Here is a 26,416-nt window from a genome sequence, read left to right as displayed (position 1 = left end):
GTTTTGTTGGTAATGGCTCTAACTGATACTCTGTTAAGAATATAGCATGCTGTATTCACTACTTCTGCCAAGAAGTTCCTAGGCAAGCCACTTGAGATCAACATTGTTCTAGTCATGTCTTCAAGGCTTCTTTTCTTGCGTTCCACCACTCCATTTTGTTGAGGGGTCCTAGGAGCAGAGAAGTTGTGATCCATTCCATGTTCAGTGCAAATTCATCAAATTTCGAATTTTCAAATTTAGTGCCATGATCTGATCTGAGGTCTATCAATGGATTGTCTGTTCTTCTCTGTTCTTTCTTTACAAAAGCTACATATTCATCAAACGTTTCATCTTTACTCACAAGAAAGAAAACCCAAGTAAACCTTGAAAAGTCATCAATAATAACCATAACATATCTCTTACCACTTCTACTTTGGATTCTCATAGAACCACATAGATCCATATGAACAAGTTCCAAAGGTCTTTTGGTACTTACCATTTTCTTGGACTTAAAAGAAACTCGAGTTTGTTTTCCTCTAACACAAGCATCACACACTTTGTCATACAGGAACTTAATACATGGAAGTCCTTCCCACTAGTTCCTTAGATCTCAATTTATCGAGTAGAGTAAAGCTTGCATGTCCAAATCTTTTGTGCCATAATAAAGGGTCATTCTCAATGACACTAAGACATGTTAAGCTGCTATTAGGAACTTTGTTAAGATCTACAACATATGTGTTACCTTTACGAGTTCCTTCTAAGATGATGTTCCCAGTGTCATTGTGAATGATTCTGCACTTATTAGAAGTAAAGCTTATGGAGTTACCTTTGTCACAAAATTGTGAAATACTCAATAAGTTGTGTTTGAGACCCTCGACCAAAAATACATTATCAATAGCATGGGAACTTGACCTTCCTACTTTGCTAATAGAAACTATATCTCCTGTTATGTTATCACCAAAGGTCACAGTTCCTCCATAGTAGGCATCCAGTGAGAGAAATCTAGATTTATCTCCAGTCATGTGCTTAGAACAACCACTGTCAAGGTACCAAATGTTGTTCCCCCTCACTGGAACCTGCATGAGAAATCAAACATTAGGTTCAGGATCCCAGGTTTCCTTGGGTTCCTGTGTAACAACAGTAGGTTTATTCTTTCGATCCAAATCTGTTCTACATGTTTTTTATTATTCTGTGTACTCTTTTCTTTCTTAGGACACTTAGCCTGTTTGTGTCCAGTATTGCCACAGAAATAACAGACTATACTACTAGGCAGGTCAACATATTTCTTTTCCTTTTGGAACTTCTTTTTGAAACCCAAACCTTCTATTCTTTTGGTTTGAGCTTTGGTGATCCAGTCAGGAACTCTGTAATCTACAGGTTGTTTGCCTTTCCTGGCTTTCTCAAGTTCCCCCTCAAGTATTGCTTTATCCGCTTTTATATTTTCCAAATCAAATTTTAGTTTTTCAAAATTCGGATATTGAGCAAGTGGAGGAACTTCAGAATCAGGGGCATTAAGACAGAGTTTCATCAAGGATAGTTCCACATTCAAAATTATGTTATCATGTTTCAGCCTGTCCATAGTCTCTTTTAAATAATTATTATCATCAAACAGACTAAAGAATCTATATTGAATATCAAATTTTAAATTATCGACCCACTCATTGTTTTCTTTAAAAGTAACCAAAGCTTCATCACTTTTATGTTTAGCTTTATGCAACTCTTTAAGTTCTTCTTGAATTTCCAAGACAGCTAATATTAAGTTTTCTTTAGAGAAATGTCTAAGTTCTTTTCGAGAAAACCATACTTAGACTCTAGTTCCTTCAGCTTTTCCTTTTCATCAATTTTGTCCATCAAACATAGATGGGCAGTTTCCTCTGGTGGTTGTTCTTCCTCTTCCTCAGAATCTGAATATACCCAAGCAGCTAACATGGCTTTCTTCACGTTGTCCTTAGTGAAGTAAGGTTTGTAGACTCTTGACTCTTTGGATTGCTCCTTGCCCTTAGTCTTTCCTTTCTCACCATTTGGTAATGGACAATCTTTAATGAAGTGATCTTTCGAGCCGCACTTGAAACAAGTTGTGTTTCTGGAACTTGCATATTTCTTGTTCCTATCAACTTCTTGTAGTTCATCATCCTTTTAAACTTTCTGACTAGCATTGCCATTTCTTCCTCATCAGCTTCTGATTCCTCTGAGTCTTGAGCCTTAAGAGCAAGGCTCTTGTTTTTGGAACTTTTAGAGTTGGAACTCAGATGTAGTTCATGAGTCATCAATGATCCAGCTAGTTATTCCATGTTGAACTTTGTGAAGTCCTTAGCTTTCTGCATAGCAGTAACCTTTGATCTCCATCGTTCATCTTGTGGTAGACTCCTCAAGATCTTCCTAGCCTGTTCATCAATCAGAATGTGTCTGCCAAGGGAATTCAATTCATTAATAATATCATTGAACCTAGTAAACATTTCCTCTATAGTTTCCTTTGATTGCATTTCAAACCTTTCATAGACATCAACAAATCCATCTTAGAACGTTTTACCTCATTTGTACCTTCATGAGTTACTTCTAGTAGATCCCAAATCTGTTTAGCAGACTTGCATCCCATGATACGATTATGTTCATGAGGTCCAAGTCCACAATGAAAATACTTTATGGCTAAAGCATTCAGTTCAAGTTTATGATAATCTTCTTTATCATAATCAGAAATAGGTTTAGGAACTACCTCTTTCTTTTCATTGGTTATGGTTATTTCAAAAGCACCAGCTTCAATAACACGCCAAACCTGGTAATTTTCTGCCTTAATAAAGATCTCCATCCTGTTCTTCCAGTAGGTGTAAAACTTACCATTGAACATGGGTGGACGTTGGGTAGAGTACCCTTCTTCAAGTTTCTCCTTGTAATTCATCTCTCCAGGAACTTACTCAGCAAATTTATTCGCTTACACGAGAGTACCTTGCTCTGATACCAATTGTTAGTTGAGACAATTAATACAAGAGGGGGGGGTGAATTGTATAGAGTTCCTAATGACTACTTTTGCGGATAAATAACAATGCGTATAGGAACTTAATAAAACACACAGATTTTACGAGGAAACCTTCTAGGGCCCAACTGGAAGTAAAACCTCGACCCTACCTTAGGGATTTCAAACACAAAACACTTCACTATAATAGGGCAAACACCAAGTTACAACCTATTAGACACAGACCTTTATTTCACAAGTACCTCACTGGACTTGCTACTTGATAGGACCCTATCCTACCCAATCTAAGTACCACACTTAGATGCACTCGTACCACCAAAGTACTACACGTACTACCAAATCACAACTACTCGTACCACCCTAGTACAAAACTCACAGTCTCACCTTGAAGCTAACACAAAACTGTATGTAACACAAACTATAAAATCACCCAAATAACCCAACTAATACAAATATAATACACCTAGTATGATAGGTAAGCAATGCACGAAATCCAAAACTAATATGATAAGTTAGAAGCTTGGTAAACTTACTCAATTAAAGCACTGTGATTTCTCCACGCATAAACTCACAAAAACCTAAATCATTTTGCTCTCTACTATTTATACAAGTAACACTCGTATAGAAAGTAGGTTTTCTAAAAAGATAAATATGTTAACTTAACTTATCTTTTAAACACGGTTTTAGCAAATCAAGTGGAAAAAAACCTTTTCCGAAAATAAGTTTAAAAAGATATTTATTAAGAAGACTTATCTTTTTAACAAACCGACTTTAAAGAAAATAATCTTTTTAGAAAATCTTTTCCTAAAATCTATCTTTTATTATTTTCCATATTTATTTTATTTACCAAGCAAACTTATCACGTTTCTAATAAATTTCGTGCACTAACCTACTTACCATATTAACAATAATTTCTAAGATAAAACCTTAACTATTATTGTTGCGCCGTACTTCGGTCAGGTAAATTACTTGGGCTCCAAGCATATCAAGTTCCACCAAAGAACTTAACTGCTAGTCTTCAAGTTCCTGTTAGGGAACTTAGTTCTTGTTACAGAACTCTTCCTCTGATTTGTTTAACTTCTTCAATAAAGATCTTCTTCATGTCTTCTTAGATTCAGATGGTTCTTCAATCACCAAGATTAATCTGCACCTTGACTAATCACACACTAGAGAATCTTTATTAGTTGAGTTTGCTTTTAGTTCAAGTTACTCATCATCAAAACCATTATGCTTCAACATGATGAAGTGAGAAGAGAGGGTAAGGAGAGACAGCCCGCTTTTTTTTTTTAAATTGGGAAGCGGTTTGGGGTTGAACCGCTTGCCAATTTAACTAATGGTAAGCGGTTCAACCCTAAACCGCTTTCCATTAGTTAAATGGCAAGCGGTTTGCGCCAAAATTGCTTGCCAAATTTATTGCTTAATTTTTTTTTATTCAGTAATGGGAAGCGGATTATAAAAACCGCTTGCCAATTATAGCTTCCCATCACATTTATTCTACTAGTGATGGGATATTTAGAACAAATAGTAAGTTTACCCATGCCCAAATTGGTCTACATAAACTAGAATTGAGTTCAGGAGCGAGGGTACTAAAATAATGTTCCCTTTAAAGGAGAATCGCTATTCTAGCCTTAGTGCGGCCTCTACTAGTTCTTCCTTTTTTACAATTTCATCACCAAAAAATATATGCAATGTGATACCTAAAACTAAGTTAGTTGATTTTATTTACAAGCATTAATCACGTAGGAATTACATCGCAAAGTCGTTATTCTTTATTTAATTAAAATTCGTGAAAGAAGCAAAAGTAAACAAAATTCGCCTTGGCTTAGGTGATCAATCAATCAATTAATTATTTAAATTTAATCTTATTTAACACAAGATACTATGTGGAATTAATTAATTAAATGTGCTTTTAAAGTGGTCAAACAACACTATTTTATTGATTATAGTTCTTTTAAACGAGAAAAAAAATGTGATTTATCTAAGTACTCGGAAATTTACTACTTCTCTTTGCTAGATCTCTGTTTAGAGCACTTATGGACTCCTTGTTTGGGAACCTCCACCATAATAACAATGATTAAGAGGGGTGAGTGTTAAGGACAAAAGGGTTTGGTAGCACAAGTTCACAAGAGTTTCTGCCAGGATTTTAGGTTAATTTCTGTTTGTTTAAGCCTCGTATTAAGCCCCTATTTATAAGGAATGAGTGCAATTAGGGTTTTAATCATTATGCCACAGCAAGAGTCGCGCGCATCTGGATGAGTTACGCGCGGCATTCCAGCGCAAGTGATTTAGTTGCGCTGCTACGTGCAGCACAACTGAATGTCTTTGCGCGCGGTTTTATGGTAAGATTCAATTCTACATTTTTATAAAATTTTGAATCTTCCGCGAGCGCATCTCTAGAAGTTGCGCTGGGTGTTGCGCACAACTGAATTAGTTGCGCGCGCCTGACCAGCGCGACTCATTGAGATGCGCGCAGATTTTTCTGCGGCAGCATTAATTTTAACTTAGGCACCTCTAAATCCGTCATTGTTGGGTCTTAAGCACGGTCTTAAGCTTAATTATTATCGGGTTTAGTTAATTAGACCTTGTTTTGTATTTGTTTTGGGTTAGGCTAGTCTTTTTGTGTTTTTTGCAATTTATCCAGTCATCCATAAGCATTCTTCACTTCGATCCAACACGAAGATGGTTTGATTTATCGTCATTGCACTTCCTATCGGGACAGGAGGCCAAAAGTATATGTCTACACTAACAATTTATTCATGATATAGCAATTTAAAGAAATGCGGAACATGAGTAATTAGTTCACTTAATTACTCTTTTTATTATTCTTGTTGCTAGTATCATGATTAGGTTTTATTATTATTTGATTTGACTGACGATATTTATCGTTAAATTGCTTCTAATGTTGATGTTAATTTTATTATACTTATTGATCACCATATTTCATGTTAAAGTGAATATGTAATTGAATATCACGGTTAATAAGATAATTTGGTTGACCGGTATAGGCTCCCTTATATTTTAATATTATTGCTTAATTGAAGTGATCACAATATTTTAGAATTATACGTCACATTAACATTAAACAAATTTACCCTAATATTAGTTTGGAGCAAATTGAATCTTTGTTCGTGTACCTCTGAGGTTGTAGGAATACTTTTCAGAACAAGAATCGAGTAGAGGCCAATAAGGCGAATGTGACTCCATAACTAACTTCGTACCATCATCCTCGATCCTCTTTTCGTGGTTCTAAACCATATGGAGTTAGTAATCTCATGGATTATTAATGGGGTGTAACCTTCACGAGTCAATCGTTGTTTCCTATCATTGTCCCTTTATCGTTGTTGACTTAAATGATCCATGATTTGTTTGCAAGTTTCTTAAAAACTCCTTAACAGCTCCCCTGTTTTGCTTTGTCCCTAATTGTGTCCCTAATCGTTTGTCAATTCCTACTTCCTATGAGTGCCAAGCATATTCACAATATGCTTAAGTAGGCGCGCTTCGAATGATGGCTACAACTTGGCGACTCCACTAGGGAGGATTCTTGGTTACTTATTGATTTGAGTGATCGGTATTTAATTGAGATGAGTGAATGAAACTTAAAAGATTCTTAAATTGTATTCCTGCGATTTAATTTGCATTTTAGCATATGCATATGCATTTTAGCTTACCCATTTTGCCAAAATAGGTTGTGTTCTACGTATGTGGCTAGCTCATGAGATTTAAGCTCTATCAAGCCAAAAACGCTCATGGCAATAAGGGGATTTTCCCGAGGCGTGGAGAATTGTCGGCCGTTTCACACCTCTCGAGGCGTAGAAGTCGGAGATTGTCTCCCAAGGCATGGTCACATAATTTCTGATTATCAGACAAGATTTTCCCAAGGCGTGGAAAATTGTTGGTCGTTACACATCGAGACGTAGAAGTCGGCGATTGTGTCCCAAGGCGTGGACATATAATTTCTAATTATCAAAAAAGCTTTTTTGAGGCGTGAAAAATTGTCGTTCGTTTCACTTGTCTAGGCGTAGAAGTCGGTGATTGTGTCCCAAGGTGTGGACATATAATTTCTCATTATCAAACAAGTTTTTCCCGAGGCATGGAGAATTGTCGATCGCACACACTTCTCGAGCCGTAGAAGATGGCTATTATGTAACACTCCAATAATTCTCCCTTTTTCAAACCACTCACTTCAAATAAAATAGAGGAGAACCATTAGCATGTTACCACCATGTGTTAAAACGTTAAGGATTTATCAAATTATTGCACCAGAAAAACCAACTTAAATCTTAAAATAATATAATTTAGAAAACCAATAAGTCATAGCTTACAAACTAGAACTATAAATGTCCTTATTTAGAACCAAACCAATATACAAAATCCCAAGACGTAAATTAAATAAAAGTAAAACATAAATAAGTTCAACACAAAAAAGGAATACTCTCAATCACACCAATCCCTTGACAATGTGTTTGTCAGATCCCCGAACTTCACATCATCAAGCTAACCTGTGCAATACTGCTCCCCAATAATACAAGTGTAATAATTGGATCAACACAAGGTCATTGAAAGGCGAAGGCCATGACCAAAAGAAAACACACACAAGAGCACACAATCAGCAAACCTGAGTACATACAAGCTACAACGTAACAAACCTAGCATGCTCAACTAATCAAAGTAAATTAACATTCCACATAAATTCATTAACCAAGACTCGACACTAAAATAGTTCAATCAAATTAACATACTCACTGACCAATTCCATACACTTGACTTTTTATGTTAAATTTAATTAATTTAATTTGGAGTAAGCAATAGATGAGGTTGTCCAACCCACCTAATCATTTTGGTCCCAAATGACCATTTAAAATAATATTTTCGCGTGATGCAAGAATGGGCGCGACTCCATTCCCATAAAGTTAGTCTAGGATCCCATCTAACTTTCATTATAAAATAAAATTGTAAATACCAAAAGAAAAGAGAACATGTTGATCAAACAAGCCTCGGAAAGCCACGGGATACCACCATGTACCCCAACCCATAATTGTCAATACTCTAGAAGTGCACGCTTTCCAGAGTTTTATTGCTCATCCATGTTTCACTTTACGTGATTACCAATTTAATTTATAGCCGACTCATTCAAGTAACGATACATAATAATCATACATATAATTCACTTTTAATCTTATTTAGGACAACGATGATCACATCACAAATTGACATTTAATTCTTTTTAAATTCGAAGTATCCAAAATTCGTTGAACATAGTCAACCCACCTAGCCATTTTGGCTTAATCCACCTTTACTCAACACACTAAATGTCATGCTTGAGTAATAAATAAATTAATAATAACGTCGTGGAATAATTAATAAATTCATTCCACTTAAACCATTTTATTCCAATCCTTCAATAATCCAAATGTAGTTATCAAACCAAACCAATAAAACTATGCTTGTATCAACATTCCATACAAATAATTAATCCAATATAATTCAACATGCTTGCATCCATAATCCATACTAACATAATCAATTCCACCAAAAAATGTCTCATAAACATAAGCACATGAATTAATTCAATGTATAACCAAACAATTTTCATCCAAGTGTTCCCTAAACATGAAACTAAATTCATTCCTTTTGGTACCTAAACATGATACTACTTATAACGAAGTAGACATGTACGTACCTTGTATAAACAATTCTTTGTGCCCCTTTTAATAAATATAAACTCTCCTAGGGAATAATCACTTCCTAAGAAAACAACTAACAATCATAAATTAATACTTAAACAAAATTCTAGCAATATAAATTTGATTAAAACTCCTTAAAACTTCCTTTAAAACATGTTTTTATGCTTAATTAATCAATAGAAATTGAATAGGGTCAAAAGCCCCAAATTAATTTATCATAAGAACCCTAAAATCCCAATTCAAATAAATTAAAACCCTAGGTTTTATAATAAAAAAATCTGAAAATTTATAACATCAATATAATTTGAAATTATTAGTTAAAAACATCACAAACATAGATTTGATACTAATTTAATCAATTTCAAACAGTAAAAATTAAACCCAAAATAATTTGTAAAATTGTAAATAGTAATCTGAATTTTGCTCCATTTTCTTTTAATAATTCAAACTTTCGATTATTCTAGAACAATCCCAACTTTGGGGGCTATTTACTTTTTTCAATCCCAATTACCAGTTACGTGTTGAATAGGTTAATTTTTTTTTAATAAATGCCACGTGTCAAGAGCTAATTAGCCAAAAATATTTGGAAAAAAAAATTAATTTTTTTATAAAAAAATTCAAAAAACCAGCCCCACCCCATCCCTTCCTTAACCACCTCAGCCCACCACCCACCGAAACCCCAGCCACACCAATCCCCTTTTGCACCAGAAACCCACAACCCTCATCCCGCCGGCCAGCGCCCCTCCTCCCATACCGTCTCATCGCCAATCCCCCTCCCTTCTTGAACCACCAATCTCATCTCCTTCCTAAACTCACTCGCCAGAGAATGATTATTAATACTCGCCGGGGAAAACCCGCAGGACGTTGCTTCCCAATGAAGCTTCTTCCACCTCTAAATTTATCGACGTCACCGCTTCCTCTGTTCCTGCTTCTTCGATCTTCTACCGCTACTGCTTCCGCCATAGATGAAGGCATCGAGATTTAGAATGAAAAGGGAAGCGAAACGGGCGGTGGTTTGGGCAGCGGTTTGTAAGGGAATTTAGGGTGGTATGGTGACGCCGAGGGTAGAACGTGTCAATCGATGAGAGCGGCGGCAGGCTGGGCGGCTAGGTAGTGGGGTGGAGGTAAGGGAAGGTTAGTTGGTGTTTTGTGTTTTTTTTTTTAAAATATTGGACCAATCAGGACTTGACATGTGTCAAGTAATCTGATATAGGTCATTGACTTTTGTTGACCGATTTAGGATTGAAGAAAGTAAATAGCCTCCAAAGTTGGGATTATTCTAGAATAATCAAAAGTTAAGATTATTAAAAGAAAATGGAGCAAAGTTGGGATTATTATTTACAATTTTTCCAAACAATTTAATAAACATTAAGCTAAATAAAATAAAAAATAGAGGAAGATAGGGGGCAGCCACGGGTGGCTAGGCTGGTGGTTCACTGGCAGACACTACTACAAAATTGGTCAAAGGAACCTATAATAAAAGACCCGTTGATTAATTTAACGGCTCTCTTTAATATAATAGATCTAATATTAGAGATAAAGGGTCTCTTATGTATCATAGGGCCCACCAAAAGATGGAGGAAAAAAAACAAGAGATCCCTAATTGACTCAACAGGTCTCTTATATGTGTAAGGGCCCACCACTTAAAGGATTGATATCAAACCCTATTTCTTTCTCTTCATATTCCCCATTTCCCATCACTATTATTCAGTATTCACGCCGCTTCCCTTTTCTCTTTCATTCTCCTCTCATTTTATTTTATTTTTGAAGCAAAAAATGCTGCTTCCACCTCCTTCTTAACGTCGGTGGTCGCTTCCATCACCTCCTCAATGCCGGCGTCGCTTCCTCTTTTTGCCATAGGAGAAATTGCGCCACAACCTCTTCCTCCTTAACACGCTGTTGCTGCCTTATTTTATTTCACCACTAATTCACCGTCAATCAAAGCTTAAATTTAATTAAAGATAAATTTTGACCATGAAAACTCCAAATCTGAAGTTTTCGTGGTTAAATTTGGCCAACAAGCCAAAATTTAAGTGTTTAAAAAGGTATATTTCCATTTCTATATTATTTTAAAAAAATTTACAGGTTTTTTGGTGGGGTGACCATGAGTTTATTCGTGGTGATTTCGGGTTTAGGTCTAATAGTTTAGAGATTTTTCGTGGTTGGCCGGGATTTTTTTTACTGGTGGTCTGGTGGTGTTGGTATTTTTCTTGTTTTTTTGCTCTATTTGAATGTTGAATTGGGTGAATTGTTTTAGTTTAACTCTAATAAATGGGTATAATTTCTGTCTTTTCCTTCTAACAGTTTGTTAAAATGCTATGTGAGGAACTTTTTTTTTTTAATTTAATATTAATTCACAGGATATGAACTAGCAATGGCGACGAAGAAGACGATGATAATAGCTGATTAGTGGTGCTCCAAGTGTATAGACGAACATAATGGCGACTGGTTCTTTAATTACTTTGATGAGGTGCAATTTTTCTCATGTTTGTTTGTTTTTCAATTACATTTTATATTTACACTTTAAATTTGTTGTGCATATCTCATTTACTTTATTTTCTCTTTGTTTAATATAAATCTAAAGTTTTTTTAGTGGAATTCTCAATTATAATCATTCGTTATCTTAATTTTATTTTGTCAGATTTGTTGATGTCGTTACAATCAAACAAAAAAGTAGCAAATGGAGTACTCAAGTCTAATTACTGTAATTTTAATTGTAATTGTAAATTTCAATAGATTCAAACAATTTTTTTAGTTGGGATTTTATGTTCATTGATTTTTTTTTTTCATCTCATCAATTTTAATTGTAATTTGCATGTTACATAAAAATTAAGTATACAAATTACTAATACTACCAATTTATAATTTAGCTCCTCAATTTTGCTAATTTGTATAGAGTGTAAAAATAAAATTAATTAAAATGCAAACCGCAAATAAAAAATAATAAAAATAAAAAAATATTTTTTTTTCAAAATATAAAGAACAAAGAGACCCGTTATTTGACCCGACATGTCTGTTTCATGTAGTCAAACAAACCCCTTATATCAAACAACGAGTCTCTTACTGTTCCAAAACTATCATCTCACCGCGTAAATAACGGACCCGTTGTCACTGATAACGAGTCTCTTTGTCCGTACAAACAGACCCCTCATCAGAACAGGTCTCTTAATCAAAGAGACCCCTAAGATAGAGACCCGTTCAGAAGTGGTCTCTCAAGCATGTTTCAACGGGTCTCTTTGCCCATTTTTGTAGTAGTGAGACATCATTGGTCGGCGGCCTACAGGCGGCACTGGCTAGTCTGGGCGGCGAGCTGTCTTGGGCGGCAGTGAGCTTGCATGCTCACGTAGGAAGCAGGAAAGATAAAGAAAGAAAAAAAAGAAAAAGAAAAGGGAAAGAAAAAAGAGAGGAAAGAAAAATAAAAGAGAAAAGAAAATACTAACCTTTTGTGTGGGGAAAATTTTGGGGATGTATAAGGTATTTATAGGAGAGGGAGTTGTTATGTAAGTAGGAATATTGGGTCAATGGGCCAATTAAGGAATAAAAATAGACATAAATTGTAGAATGAAGGTTCATAAAATAATTTGTACCAAAATAATTTTCGAACCAAATTAATAATTTGAAACTTGAAATTAAATTCTAGAAAAATACAGATAAATATTATAAATAAAATAAAATTTCATTTATAAATTGTTTAAAAATACGTGGGATTACAGATTATGCCCCAAGACGTGGACATGTTATTTCTAATTATCAGACAAATTTTTCTCGAGGCGTGGAAAGTTGTTGGTGGTTGCACACTTCTCGAGGCGTAGAAGTTGGCGATAATTCCCAAGGCGTGGAAAATATCATTCCCGAGGTGTGGAAAAAATATCATCTAACAAAATTCCGAGGCGTGAAAAAAATCATCTAATAGTATTCTCGAGCCGTGGAAAACTATCATCCCGTGGATTTCTGAAGGCGTAGAAAACTATCAAACATATTTTCCACCGATTCACTAGTTCCGATTCACTAATGTAATTTGATTGTGAATGTTTAGCAATATTGAATTGATGAATCGAGCAGATGTTAATTTAATATTAAAGGCTATTTTTAATAGGAACTTAGATCTAGTAAATTGCGAGAGCCTGTTAGATCTATGTTGATTAATAAATTGTGAGAGCCTATTAATCATGTTATTTGTGCAATGTTAATTATTAATTATTATGTTTTATCCCGGAATATTAATTATTGGTGAACCTGTGACCCTAGGCTTTCTTATTATTGTTTTTCTCCCTAAACTTATTCTTCGTAGTATAATTCCTTTAACAACAACAACAAATTGGTTACTTTAATAATTTAGATTATAATAGTTTAATTAGGAATAGAAAGATCCGTTTCTATGTGGATTCGACCCTACTTCCCTATCTACATTAGTTAGAGGATTTAGGAATTACTTTTGATTAGCGGATACGACTTTACCCTGTCAGACAAAAATGCCGTATCATGGCAAGATTTGCCACATCACGGAAATTTGCGCCATGACACGACGATTTTTAGATTTAACTAATTTGCGGCGCTTTAATTCTAGGGTTTCGTGCTTTACCCCTCATATTTTTCTCTATAAATATGAAGATGATTTCACCAGTTTCAAGTCACAAAAAAATCCCCTCTTCCTTTCTTATGCACCAAATCACACTCTCTTTCTCTCTTATGCTCCATCTTAAACACTGGCCTTTACTATTCTTCCACAATACATCCCTTAAGCACTCCCCAGAGTCCATACAACACCAAAAGTTCCTTACTCAAACTAAGGTGTGAAAGGTAGAATTGAGTGAGGGTTTGGATCAAATCAACTTTACTTTTTATTTAGTTTAAATTCAATTTGATTTATATTTTTATTAAAGTTACTAACAATTTATTCATGATATAGTAATTCATAAGTGAGTAATTATTTCACTTAATTACACTTTTCATTATTCTTGTTGCTAGTATCATGATTAGGTTTATTATTTGATTTGACTAACGTTGTTTATTGTTAAATTGCTTCCAATTTTGATGTTTATTTTATTATATTTATTGATCACCATATTACATGTTAAAGGGAATATGTAATTGAATATCACGATAAATCAGATAATTTAGACGACTTGTGTAGGTTCCCTTTTAATCTTATTGTTTAATTGGAGTGATCGCAATATTTTAGAAATATATGTTGCATTAACATTCAACCAATTTAGCCTAATATTTTCCTTAAAAAAAGCCTAAATATCAGTTTGGAGCAAATTGAATCTTTGTTTGTGTGCCTTTGAGATTGCAGGAATACTTTTCACGATAAGAATCGAGTAGAGGCCAATACGGGCGAATGTGACTCCATGACTAACTTCGTACCATCATCCTCGATCCTCCTTTCGTGGTTCTGAACCATATAGGGTTAGTAATGGATTATGAATGAGGTATAACCTTCACGAGTCCATCGTTGTTGCCTACCGTCATCTCTTAATCGTGGTTGCCTTAAATGATCCGTGAACGGTTTACAAGTTTCTTAAAAACTTGTTGGCGACTCCCTACTTTGCTTTGTTCCTAATCGTCAATTCCCACATCCTATGAGTGCCAAGCATATTTACAACATGCTTAAGTAGGCGTGCTTTGAATGACGCTTACAATTAGTAGCTTTATGACTGAAATAACTACACTTGCTTTAGCTCTTAATGAGAAGTATGAACTTGAAGTTTTAACTCAACCTCCTTGGCTAGTATTCTTAGCCTTATCTCACTTTCCAAGAGTCAACAAATACAAACCTTTTTTTTTTAGAAGTATGTGGAAGTGGTTAAAGGAAATGGGTTTTGGAATGAGAAGCATCACCATGAAGGGAAGTGGTTAGCAACCTTGACTAGCTTCAAAAGAGACTTATACTATCTTGAATGTGGTTCTGAACCTAGAAGGAGAATTGTGAAACCACCTTAACTTGGGAAGAATGAAACCTTGACGGAACTTGACCAAATTGAACACTTGAATGCTCAACTACCTTCTGTGTATCAAAAGCTTTACAATAGTCTTCCATTGATGTATCTATACCACCTCTTGGGAGGAGGAAGAATTACCCTTCTCCTTCTACCACTCCAAGCTATGATACTTCTAAATATCCTTAATGTCCAAGTCTAAAGGCCCATTTTCATGTTGCAAATAGGCCTAGAGTTCATGATACTTCATCCATCAATAAAAGATCACCAAGCCCAGAGTATCACCCATCTTCACCAAAATTTGTTCAAATGCTCGACATTTCTTCAAAGCTAATTTATGGTTGTAATATCCCACATAAAAGCCCAAATTATAGCCCAAATACAAGTTCAGGCCATACTCCAAGTTATAGTGGCTACAATCCAAGTTTTGTGACCGACCCAAATGATAAAGGAAAGGTTTAGCGAGATTATCTTGATTATGATCCCAATGAGGAGGAATTTTCTGAGAGTATCTTTTGAGTGATTAAACTTATGTAATTTTTATTGATTTCAATAACTGCCTTAGACAAAAAATTTGTACTTAAGTTCTTTATTAATGAAATGAAGTTATTTTGTTTAAATTCTCTTTTCTTCTTAAAGGAATAAAGTGTTCATATGAGTACGTAGTGCTTGTTTTAAATTTCAAAGAATGGTATGAATACCTACAAATTATGTCTTTGAGGGCTGGAAAATGACGTAATAGTTAAAAGTAGTTAAGTTCCTTAAGAATTTAACCCATATAGTTGAAAATATCACGCAAGTAGTGAACCAAGGAAATCGTCATTCTGACTTTGAATCATAAAATAGACTTTCGAAAGAATAACAATAGCTAAACTACCTGTTTATTTAAGGAAGGATGCACAACAAGTCTTGAAAGCAAAATTAGGGATTTGAACAAGCTACTTAATTCCATTAATTGCCTAATTGAGTTGAGGGGTGAACAATGGTACTTACGATTAGAGGGAGGAAGCTAACTTATTGAAGAGACCTAACTTTGGATGGGATGAGTTCAAATTAGTCGTGAGGGATAAGTTTTGCCTCGCATACTTGAGGAAATAAGAATTTATGGAGTTTACTAATCTCAAAATGAAGAAGATGTCTATCAATGAATATTACAACAAGTTCATTGAGTTAATGAGGTTTTCCCCGAAATTTATTCCAATTGAAGCAATCAAAGCTTATTGATTTAAGCAAGGATTGACCCTAACCCTCCAAAGGAAGCTAAGCGGTGAATCTTGAGACCCTAAATGAAGTATATGATCGTGGATCCCACATGTATGGGATTAAGGGGGATATGGAGCATTCTGGAGAGGAGAAGAAGAACTCAAACTCTTTTTCATGTGGGTGAAAAGAGACATAAGCCTAATAAGAACAATAAAGGGAATGGGCAGACTAGAGGAAGAAGGGGAAACAATGGGCATTTTAGGATGGGAAATGGGGGCCAGTCGGCCAATGCCAAAGGGAATGGGAAACACAGGGATGGTGAAAGACCCAAGAGGAAGTATTTCTACAAGCGGTGTGAGAAAAAACACCCAAAGAAGGATTGTGATGGAACCTAGTGACTTGTTGTTACTGTCAAAAGTTGGGACACCGTAAGTACAAATGTTTCAAGAAGGAGGTCAGCGTTAAGTCGAGAAAGGTGAAAGAGTCTAGTGCTCCTATTAAATCACCCTAATTTAGTGGACCTACACCTAAGGTTGGAACTACTGGCAATGAGATAGGGGTCGTGTGTTCATGATGAACAGCTGTGAGGTTGAAAATTCTAATGATGTGGTAATTGAAATTTTCTATATGTGTTCCTTGTTTGTGAAAGTTTTATTTGATTCAGGTGCATCTCATTCTCTTATTTCTAAGACAGTGGTAGAGAATCTTGGGTTAGTGAATCTTGAGTAGGTTTTCCTAGATATTTTTGTTCCATTTTGGAAAGTAAGGAATTGTTCTTTATTATTTAGAGGTGTACCTCTTTAATTTTTGGGGTAGAATTTTTGTCTGATTTGATCTAGTACAATTTGAAGGATATCGATGTGATTGTGGGTATTGATTGGTTGGGAAAGTACAATGCCCAAATTGATCGTGCATTGTACTTACATAAGGGAAGGGAAAAGTTCGGGGTTAAGGGTTACTTCTGTAATGCAACTTCGGAAGTTCAATACGAAGGGTTAACCCCTATATAAGTGTAGTATTTAGTAAGTGGTATGTGAGAGAGAAAATAATGATGAAGGTAATCTTGTTATAGAGGAGTTTCCTAATGTATTTTTAAATGAGATTCCTGGTGTGCCACTAGTGAGGGATGTGGAGTTCACTATTAACCTAGTGCTTGGTACTGGACCCATTTTCAACACCCTACATAGGATGGCTCTAGCTAAAATGAAAAAACTAAAGACTCAATGGGATGATTTGTTGGAAAAGAATTACATTTGACCTAGTTCCTCACTATGGGGAACTCCAATGTTATTTGTAAAGAAAAAGGATGGAATCTTGAGAATATGTATTGACTATTAGGAGTTGAATCAAGTTATAGTGAAGAATAAGTATCCATTGTCGAGGATTGATGATCTATTTGACCAGTTAAGAGGAGCCAAAATCTTTCAAAGATAGATTTAAGGTTAGGTTATTACTATTTGAGGATTGCATATCAAGATATTCCAAAGAGTGATTTTAGGACCCTTTATAGTCATTATGAGTTCATAGTTATACCAGTTGGGTTGACTAATGAACTAGCCATGTTCATGGACTTGATGCATTGGATTTCAGGCCGTACTTGGTAAGTTTGTGGTGGTGTTTGATATGTTGATTTATTCAAGGAATAAAGAGGAGCACGAGGAACATTTGAGGTAAGTGTTGTTGCTTTTGAGGGAGCATCAATTATATGCTAAGTTGTCAAAATGTGAATTTTGGTTTGAAAAAATGGCTTTTTGGGCCATGTGATTTCCAAATAGGGAGCTTCAGTCAATCCAGCGAAGATCCAAGCTATGTGTGAGTGGCCAACCCTAAAAAAGTGTGTCAAAAACTAGGAGTTTTTTAGGTTTGGTAGGCTATTACAAGAGGTTTAGTGTTTCACTAGTCTAAACATCCTCTTTAAAGAAAATTAGCCTTGATTCCCAAGGTACATTACAAGCTGTAATAAAAGGAATGGCTAATGCTGGCTGGAACAGACCAAACTATCTAGAGACCATATAAAGATTGTAAACCTAAAAACCAAAATGTTCTATTTCAGCAGTAGGTAAAACCCTTGCAGAAAAAACAGAACACCAGAAAAGAGAATCTCTTATAAAGAAATACAACATCTAGGGTAGCGCAAAAAATCCATAAAGTTGAGTCATCATGGTTATCCTTACGACTCATAACATGCTAGTTTCATAGCAAAGGGTCTAACTCCAGAAAGCAACACATAACTAGGTCAGAGACAAGGAACTTTTGATGATCATAATAATTTAAACATATCTCATCATATGAGTTGCAATGTTCCTTCAAAGATTTCTCGCTACAATCTTATTTTGAGGCAAAATAAGTCTACACCTAAGCTAACATATAAAGAGTTGTTCTAATAGGATAAATCCTAAAGCTACAAATGAATTATTATGTTCAATGTTCACATCAAGTGGCAATAACAATGAAATGTCGCCAGACTTACACATCATCAAACGAGTAAAGGAGTAAAGGAGAAAAAGAATGAAAAGTACATCTTCATCGGATGAAACTCCATTGAAGTAAGATGGTAATGTAAATAAGGGTTGCGATAGAGAACTCAAGGCTATTTTTCCTTGTCATAAATATGGCCAGCGACTTAACAAAGGTGTTATAAAGGCGTTAAGGGAAGATAAAGATTAGATTTTCAAGGAGTTTATGCCTATAAATAGATGAAGGATTACGTAGAAAAGTTTCCAATTAAGCGATTATTTTGGATTTTTAGCATGTTTTAAAGAACATTCGATTATTCCAATTGTATGAACGTGGAGGTGATTTTCTCCTCTTGTAATACAATTATAGCCTTGACTTTATCTTTCATTTAATGAAAAGCGTTTACATCCTTTGTCTATGTTTTTTTGTTCATTTCTTTAGTTAATTAATTCAATTCTTGCTCAACTTCTTCAAGGATTACATCTTTACTTATTTGTTGTTGTTACATTGGCAAAGTTATCAAAGTCTAATCAGTAATACTAGGGGCCGCCCCTTAATATTCTAGAATAAGATAGAGTATTTGACTTGTTGGTAAAGAACAACATTTATCTCAAAAACTACTCATAAATTTAGGCCCTATTCACTTTACCTTGAAAAATACTCCCTCCATCCCTTAATATAAAGCCTCATTTCCTTTTTGGGTAAACCAAAATACAATGCCTCTTTCTATTTAAAGGTTGTATTTTTTGACATTATTACCCACTTTTTATGAGTTGTCAACTTTTTCCTTTACTTTTTTGTCTTTTCAGCATTAATTCCCAACACTTTCTCTCTCTATCTCTTTAATTATTCCCAACTACTAATTCTTTCTCTCTATCTCTCTCTAACCCCACATGCACATATGTGCTTTTAATCATTAGTTTTACAAAATTTACAACTTTCACAATTCCTGCACTAAAACCAAAAGAGGCTTTGTATTAAGGGATGGAGGGAGTAATATTCATCAATAAAAATAATTTCAATTCAGCAAAAATAATTTATGTTCAATATAAATTAATAATGTAGGTTTAGCAAATATAATTTCAGTTATTCAGTATGAATAAGGTGAAGCAAACAGTGCCTTAATTAATATTTGGACATCCAAAAAAATTAAAATAATTTTGGGAAATCCTGTTTGGTAACAATGTATTATTTAATTTTCTCAGTGGTGTAGACGTCGCTCGAAGTGCGCCTACGTTAAAGCATGTGTGAATATGCTTGGCACTCTTAGGAAGTTGGAATTGACATATATGATTAGGGACAAGGAAAGTAGGGAGCCGCCAACAAGTTTTTAAGGAACTTGTAAATCGTTCACGGATCATAAAAGGCAACCACGATTAAGGGACAACGATAGGCAACAACGATTGACCCGTGAAGGTTATACCCCATTCATAATCCATGAGATTACTAACTCCATATGGTTCGGAACCACGAAAGGAGGATCGGGGAAGTTGGTACGAAGTGAGTCATTGAGTCACATTCGCCCGTATTGGCCTCTACTCGATTCTTATATTGAAAAGCACTCCTGTGATCTCAAAGGCATACAAACAAAATATTCAATTCGCTCCAAACTATTATTTAACTAAATTGGTTTAAGATTAATGCACACATAATTCTAAAATATTGGTGATCACTTCAATTAATAATAAGATTAAAAGGATCCTAAACCGGTTGTCCAAATTATCTTATTAGGCGTGATTTTCAATTACATATTCCCTTTAAACATGCAATATGTAATCAATAAATATAATAGAACACCATTAATATTCAAACCAAATTAATAACAATTCCAACAACATAAAATCGTTAGAAAAATAATAAAAATAAAAGGAGCATGAATCTTACTTTGATTCTGTTTGTTTGCAACTACAAAATAATAAACGAGTTAGTAACTTCAAGGAAATAAATAAACAATAATTAAATTAAATTAAACAAAATAAAGTTGATTTTGGGGCCAAACCCTCAAACAGTTCTACCTTTCACGCCTTGGTTTAAGGACAGAACCTCGAGTAAAATATGGACTCCTTTGAGTGCTTGAAGAAGGAATTTTGAAGTGAAAAAGGTAGGCTAGTGTTTAGGCTAAATCATAGAAGAGAGAAAATAAAACAATAGAATTCCTCCGTGCCCCCGTTCATCAGAAATGAGGGGGTATTTATAGGGAAAATGTGCTGAGGGAGCACACGGAACCCTAAAATGATAAAAACCCTAAAAAAGTATCCCGTGACACGGTCAAACTGTACCGTGACACGGGAAGCCCCACCGTCAGACGGTACACATTCCCGTGACACGGTACACTTTTGGCGTGACGCGGGAAATTTTCAGAAAACGGGATAGAAAACGCGTCAAGGGTTTACGCAGAAAAGACACGGAATGTCCCGTGTCACGGCAAACCTCCGTGTCACGGGAAATCCCACCGTCAGACGGGAAGGATTCCCGTGACACGGTGGCAGTCTGCCGTGGCGCGGGAATTTCCAGTCCATTTTCCGTCTAAATACATTTTTAACCCTAATTTCCTTTGGCTTTTTAAGTGTCGATTGATAATTTCGGGACTTTTCTGACTTTTATTATTCGGGCTAAAATAAGAAAATAATTAAATAAAAATAAATAAAAGGTTTGGGCCAAAAATAAATAATAAAACAACAAAATAAAAAAGGTTTGGGCTGAAAATTAATTAATAAGTTTGGGCTGAAATTAAAACTATGCTTTTACCAAACATCAAGACTAATCCATGGATTGTTCAAAAATATGAATTTAATAAAATACGATTTTTTAAGCACTCTCGGGATTAAATACTGAACCCGACCAATAGTGGCGGTGAAAGGTTGTTCATCATCGGGTTTGGTTTTGGGGAGACATTTTTAGGTGTCTATAGAAGCCCCCACTTTGACTGAGTTTGTAGAAACGTCAGTTTCGAAAATGATAGTCAAAGTAGCCGATAGGGACGGAGAATGATTTAAGACGTTCTGCGATCTTAAATCACTCTGTATACGCCGATACCTGCAGAAAAATGTTAGTTCCACAGATAAAAGAATAAAGGGATAGAATACGTATCTGGCACCAGTGTATCGGTGACAAACGAATTTGGCAGCTTCCTAAGCTTGAAGGAATCCACCGGATGACGTATGTTGAAATGCTTTCCATGCTTGAGGAAAATCGTCAGACGAGTTTGGTAGCTTTCTAAGCCTGAAGAAACCTACCGGATGACACTTTTCATGCTTGAGGAAAGTCGACGTATGAATTTGGTGTCATTCTATGCTTGAAGAATTCTACCGATAATGCCTTCCATGCCTGAGGAAAGCCGACTACTTGGCGGTTTTCTATACTTGAAGAAAAATCCACCGATAACGCTTTCCATGCTTGAGGAAAGCCGACTTGGCGGTTTTCTATACTTGAAGAAAAATGCACCGATAACGCTTTCCATGCTTGAGGAAAGCCGACTTGGCGGTTTTCTATACTTGAAGAAAAATCCATCGATAACGCTTTCCATGCTTGAGGAAAGCCGACTTGGCGGTTTTCTATACTTGAAGAAAAATCCACCGATAACGCTTTCCATGCTTGAGGAAAGCCGACTTGGCGGTTTTCTATACTTGAAGAAAAATCCACCGATAACGCTTTCCAAGCCTGAGGAAAGCCGACTTGGCGATATTCTATACTTGAAGAAAAATCCACCGATAACGCTTTCCAAGCCTGAGGAAAGCCGACTTGGCGATATTCTATACTTGAAGAAAAATCCACCGATAACGCTTTCCAAGCCTGAGGAAAGCCGACTTGGCGATATTCTATACTTGAAGAAAAATCCACCGATAACGCTTTCCAAGCCTGAGGAAAGCCGACGATTGCTGAAATTTGTAAGTCTATGATGGTTCGATTATCCCCGAACGTGGACCGCAGATGTTTCACAATTTTAAGCCGATTATCCGACCATATTAAGTGCTTAAAATGCCGAAAAATAGACTTTGATGTTTGCTAGGGGTAAAATGGTAATTTTAGCCCCCTTAAATATCAGTTAGAATTTTCCGCGTAATTCTAGCGAAAAATAATTGCCTAATAAGCTCGAAAAATCATTCAAATTGGTAAAAAATGTCAGGAAATATTCGCTAACAATGCACAGAGTCCGCCGTGCCACGCCACCACTTTGCCGTGACACGGGAACTCCTCCCGTCAGACGGGACAAAATCCCGTGTCACGGGAATATTTTTTTCTGCTTTTTTTTTTTTTGTTGAATTGGTCAACGTGAATCAGCGCGCCACGTCGGTAGTGTACTGTTACACAATAACGGTAACCGTGGCACGGTAACCGTGGCACGGTGAACGGGGTTTGCAACAGCTACTTTTTTGCTTTAAATTCACGTTTTTGCTTCACCATTTCGCCATTTCTCATCTGATTCTCACTCCAAAAAGTTCAAAAAATTTCCTTGGGTTCCTGTGTCTCGTAGAGTGTTCACCGGTGCTCGGTTTGTCTTCCCGTCGGCCGGTTTCCACCACCATGTCGCGGCCTTCCTACATTCTCTCTCTCTCCTCTTTTTTTTTTTTATTTTCTTGCTTTTTGCTGCGGGTTGCTGCTGCTAATTTTTGCTGCTGCTGTTGCTGTCTTTCTCCGGGGCTGCCGTCGGGGTCACCGGAGCTTCGTCGCCTTTTGAGCTTACCGTGACGCGGGACAGCCTCGCCGTGTCACGGATTCTGCTGACCGTGTCGCGGCGTTCTGTTGGTGGCCGGAGCTTTTTTCGAGCTTTTGGAGTTCGAATTTTCACCAATTTTGCTGTAATTTCTTGCTATCTTCCTCACTTTCGACCCTCTACGAGCATTCATGTAAGTTTCCTTTGATTTTTGTCTTGAATTTTGCTTCACAGAAGTAATTTCATGAAAAACCCTTAAAAAATCAATTTGGGGATTTTTGATTTTGAGGTTTTATGTTGAAATTCTTGCCATGATTTTACTTGTATATGTATGTATGTGTGTTTGTGAGAAATTTGAGACAAAAATTACATGATTTGATGGAGAATTGAGCAAATCACCATTTTTAGGTACTACTTTGTGAAATGATGTTCATGTTATTTCTTTTGTACTTGAAATGGTGAAAAAACGGTGGTGAAGTGTTTCATGATGTGTTGATTCATTGTTTTTGTGCAACTTCGAAACAAATTTTGCGTATGTACTATATCTTCATGGAGAACATAGTATCATGCGGCTAGGAGAACTGTAGTATTAGTTTGTCATGGAGAAACTAAATACCATAATTTTGCCAATTTTTAGCCAGGAGGTAAAAATTTAGCGTATAATTCAATAAATAACTAAATAACTTAGGAAATGATGCTAAGTATTTAGATTTTTATAATAGCATGTCTAGGCGACGAGATTGCGATCTTTCTACCCTCGGCCGGCGTCGGGCTTTTCGGGAGGACACTCCCACCATTCATGAGGGTATGGACGACGATGTTTTAGAGTCCGAGCCTCGGGCATCCGCGAGTAGAGGTAGGTGGGTTCCACCTCCGTGGACTCCAGACCAGTTGTTTTTCTGCCGTGAAAACCACGTCTCTCATCGCTCACTCTCCAGCATAGTCGATGGCACGCTTCGCCACCACGGTTCTTGAGCCGGCGATTTGATCCCTCGACTTCACCAGATCATTACGAGGGATCCTGCTACGAGCGCCCTATGGGAATCGGCTGGTTTAGTAGATTTATATACGGCGGTTGTAGGGTTTCGCAGCCCCCGCGGTGCGACGGTCGTTCGAGCATTGTTGGAGTTTTTCTGGGATATTACCAACACTTTTCATTTTGCTTGGGGGAGATGACGGTGACCCCCCTAGACTTCAGTATGATCAGGGGTTGCGCTTCACCGACCGGGCTGTAGCTCAGATGTCTGATTTGTCTTGGGGATCGGCTGAGACAGCTGATTTGTTGGGTCCGATCGTTCAGTACATCAGGTCCCGACCAGTGTCTCGAGGTGGACCTAGGAGCGGACGATCGGAGCTGGCTTCAGTTTTAGCTCGTGGCTTCGACATGGAGGATACGACGGCTGAGCAGCGAGTGCGGATTTTCATCCTGATCTTGATTTCTATGACCCTTTCTCCCGATAGGAGTTCACGTGTACTCCTTTGCTACCTCCCCGCTCTGGTCAGGATCCATGAGATAGGATCCTATCGCTGGGTCATCCTTGGATACGTCGATCTCCTCTTATCGCTACGTCATGGCTGTCGGCAGCTGAATGACGAGTCTCCCATCACCGTCTATGGTCTGTGGAGAGTCGTAGAGGTGATGATCTTTTCCCTTTTTGTTTCACTTTAACTTGTTCGACTCATGTGATAAAGATTACTTTTCATCGCAGCTATGGTTCTACGAGTACTTCCCAAGCTTGGCTCCTCGCCGGCGTAGTGGAGCGGTCCATGATTTCTCTCTCGGGGCCAGCTGGCGTGATCGAGGAGAGTCGCGGGTGGAGTCTGTCCCTGCACTGCGTGGGCTGCTACGCCGAGGCACCTCTTCTGTTGGCGTAAGAATCAGTTTTGTTGCTGTTATTTTCCCTCTGACGTTGTTTCTATTGTTTCACGCTGACTTTTTATGGTTTTCAGGTTGCCATTGATGTCCAATATCATCCTTGGGCCGGGATGACTGATATTCCTGAGGCCTTGCGTCTTTCTGCGCACCGCATCATTTTGGTCGGTACCGGACGCTTTGTCTGGTATTTGGGGGAGCGAGTCGTTCATCAGCATAGCGGCGATCGTTTTGTGGTGCCCTCATCTCCACCAGAGTCGATGCTGTACTCACGCTTGATCAGAGAGTTGATCAACAGGAGAGAGCGCTATACTTTTCCATGGCAGGAGCTTGTACACATGGAGAGTAACTATGCGCGGGATTTGATTCCCTCTCTGGCTCCTCCACCCCGTCTTCCTGAGGTATGATTTCTTTTGAGGATCTTCTTTATTAATCTCTGTTTTAAATAGTCGAATAACTTGATTATTCGATCATAGTTTCAGACGACTATTCGCCCTGTGGGGAGGATCAAGATTCCTCCTCAGTCTGTTCGCTATCCAGGGTCGATTGGTATCACAGAGGACCATGTTGCTGACGCGCCAGAGGGTTACAGACAGGCGCAGGAGTCTCTGCCCGAGGTCTTTGAGCTGGTGAGTTTTCTTCGATGCATTATTCACCTTTTTAACACTGCTTGTTACTGACTTTTCTTTGTTTTATCCTCAGCCTAACCGCCCGGAGATGATGGGACTCATGAAGTTGGTTGACGCCCTGAAGTATTGCATCATCAAGCTTCGGCGTGGTGCGAGTTGTCGAACTCTAGCGACGTTCTTGAGGTATCATTCATTTTTTACTTCTACCATTTGTTTTATTTTGCAATTGTTGACACCTTTTGATTTTGTATCTTTCAGGAGCGACGGAGGTCCCGCTCGCGCTCGAGGCCTAGAGGCTTAGACGAGGAAGAGCTTGGTCATGGTAGACGATCTCCTGAGATTCGCCGGTGTTCTCATTCTCAGCGAGAGCCTCAGACTACTCAGGAGGCTCAGTGGCAGCAGCCTCAGTCTTCCCAGCGCTTTCCGTGCCAGAGTCAGGGGGCGCGACACAGTCATTTTCGCAGCCTCCGCAGCCTGAGTTTGGGTCTGTTTTGACTCCCTTGGATCCTGGTTCGTTTTCAGCTCCATTGTCCGGGATTCCTCCACCGGTGTTGGGCTTGTTCTCAGTTCCGCTGTATGGGACGATGCCTTCACCAACGATTCCAGTGTCTTTGGGCTAGTCTACACCGTTTTCCGGCTAAACGGGTCTTGCCTTGAGCTTGGCTACCGCTGGGGTTACAGGGACTAGTAGGGACACTACTCCCCGTACTCGATTGTGGAGGGACTCTTCGGTTCGCCGTTCCCATATGCACAAGATGGAGACGATACTGATTCTGGCTCTAGGGACTTTTGACCGAGGGTTTTTTATTTGTACATACTAGACACTTGACATGTTTATTTATTACGACTCTTTGTACATTATTCATGGTTTATGTATTTATTATTGTGTGTTAGTGTGTGCTTGAAACTCCTTGTGTGTGATTGTGTATTTATTAACGACGCGACGAAAAAAAAACATAAGTGGAGTAATGGAGGGTACCGACCTTCTCCAAAAGAAAAAGAAATAAAACGACGAGCAAAATAAAAA

The 26,416-nt window shown here is 37.2% G+C and overlaps 1 protein-coding gene and 1 long non-coding RNA gene across 3 annotated transcripts; both read left to right on the top strand.

Annotated features, from left to right (window-relative positions):
• Window positions 1–10,094: 10,094 nt before the first annotated feature.
• LOC110710011 lies at window positions 10,095–12,700 on the top strand. The gene is made up of 3 exons (XR_002509090.1): window positions 10,095–10,679; window positions 10,995–11,104; window positions 11,276–12,700. It is a non-coding gene; the product is annotated as an uncharacterized LOC110710011 (long non-coding RNA).
• A 10,843-nt stretch (window positions 12,701–23,543) lies between these two features.
• Window positions 23,544–25,468, top strand: LOC110710009. Of its 2 annotated transcripts, XM_021888275.1 has the most exons (3): window positions 24,372–24,523; window positions 24,597–25,161; window positions 25,237–25,468. In XM_021888275.1, exons 2-3 carry the CDS (start codon window positions 24,874–24,876, stop codon window positions 25,438–25,440), a joined length of 492 nt encoding a protein of 163 aa, XP_021743967.1. In that variant the 5' UTR covers window positions 24,372–24,523; window positions 24,597–24,873; the 3' UTR covers window positions 25,441–25,468. The 2 variants fall into 2 exon arrangements, with proteins under 2 accessions (XP_021743966.1, XP_021743967.1); XM_021888274.1 differs by having other exon boundaries at window positions 23,544–24,523; window positions 24,597–25,468.
• The last annotated feature ends 948 nt before the right edge of the window (window positions 25,469–26,416 follow it).

The sequence above is a fragment of the Chenopodium quinoa genome, unplaced genomic scaffold (assembly GCF_001683475.1).
Source record: "Chenopodium quinoa cultivar QQ74 unplaced genomic scaffold, ASM168347v1, whole genome shotgun sequence".
In the NCBI taxonomy this organism is placed as follows: Eukaryota; Viridiplantae; Streptophyta; class Magnoliopsida; order Caryophyllales; family Amaranthaceae; genus Chenopodium; species Chenopodium quinoa.
Note: the sequence above shows the minus strand (reverse complement) of the source record. Positions and strands in the feature narration are given on the sequence as shown.

Bases quoted from the DNA above. Each gene is read 5' to 3' on its own strand.
- LOC110710009 (XM_021888274.1), top strand. From the start codon at position 24,128: ATGTCTGATTTGTCTTGGGGATCGGCTGAGACAGCTGATTTGTTGGGT. The intron at 24,524-24,596 runs GTGATGATCTTT...TTTTCATCGCAG, and splicing joins GTCTGTGGAGAGTCGTAGAG to CTATGGTTCTACGAGTACTT.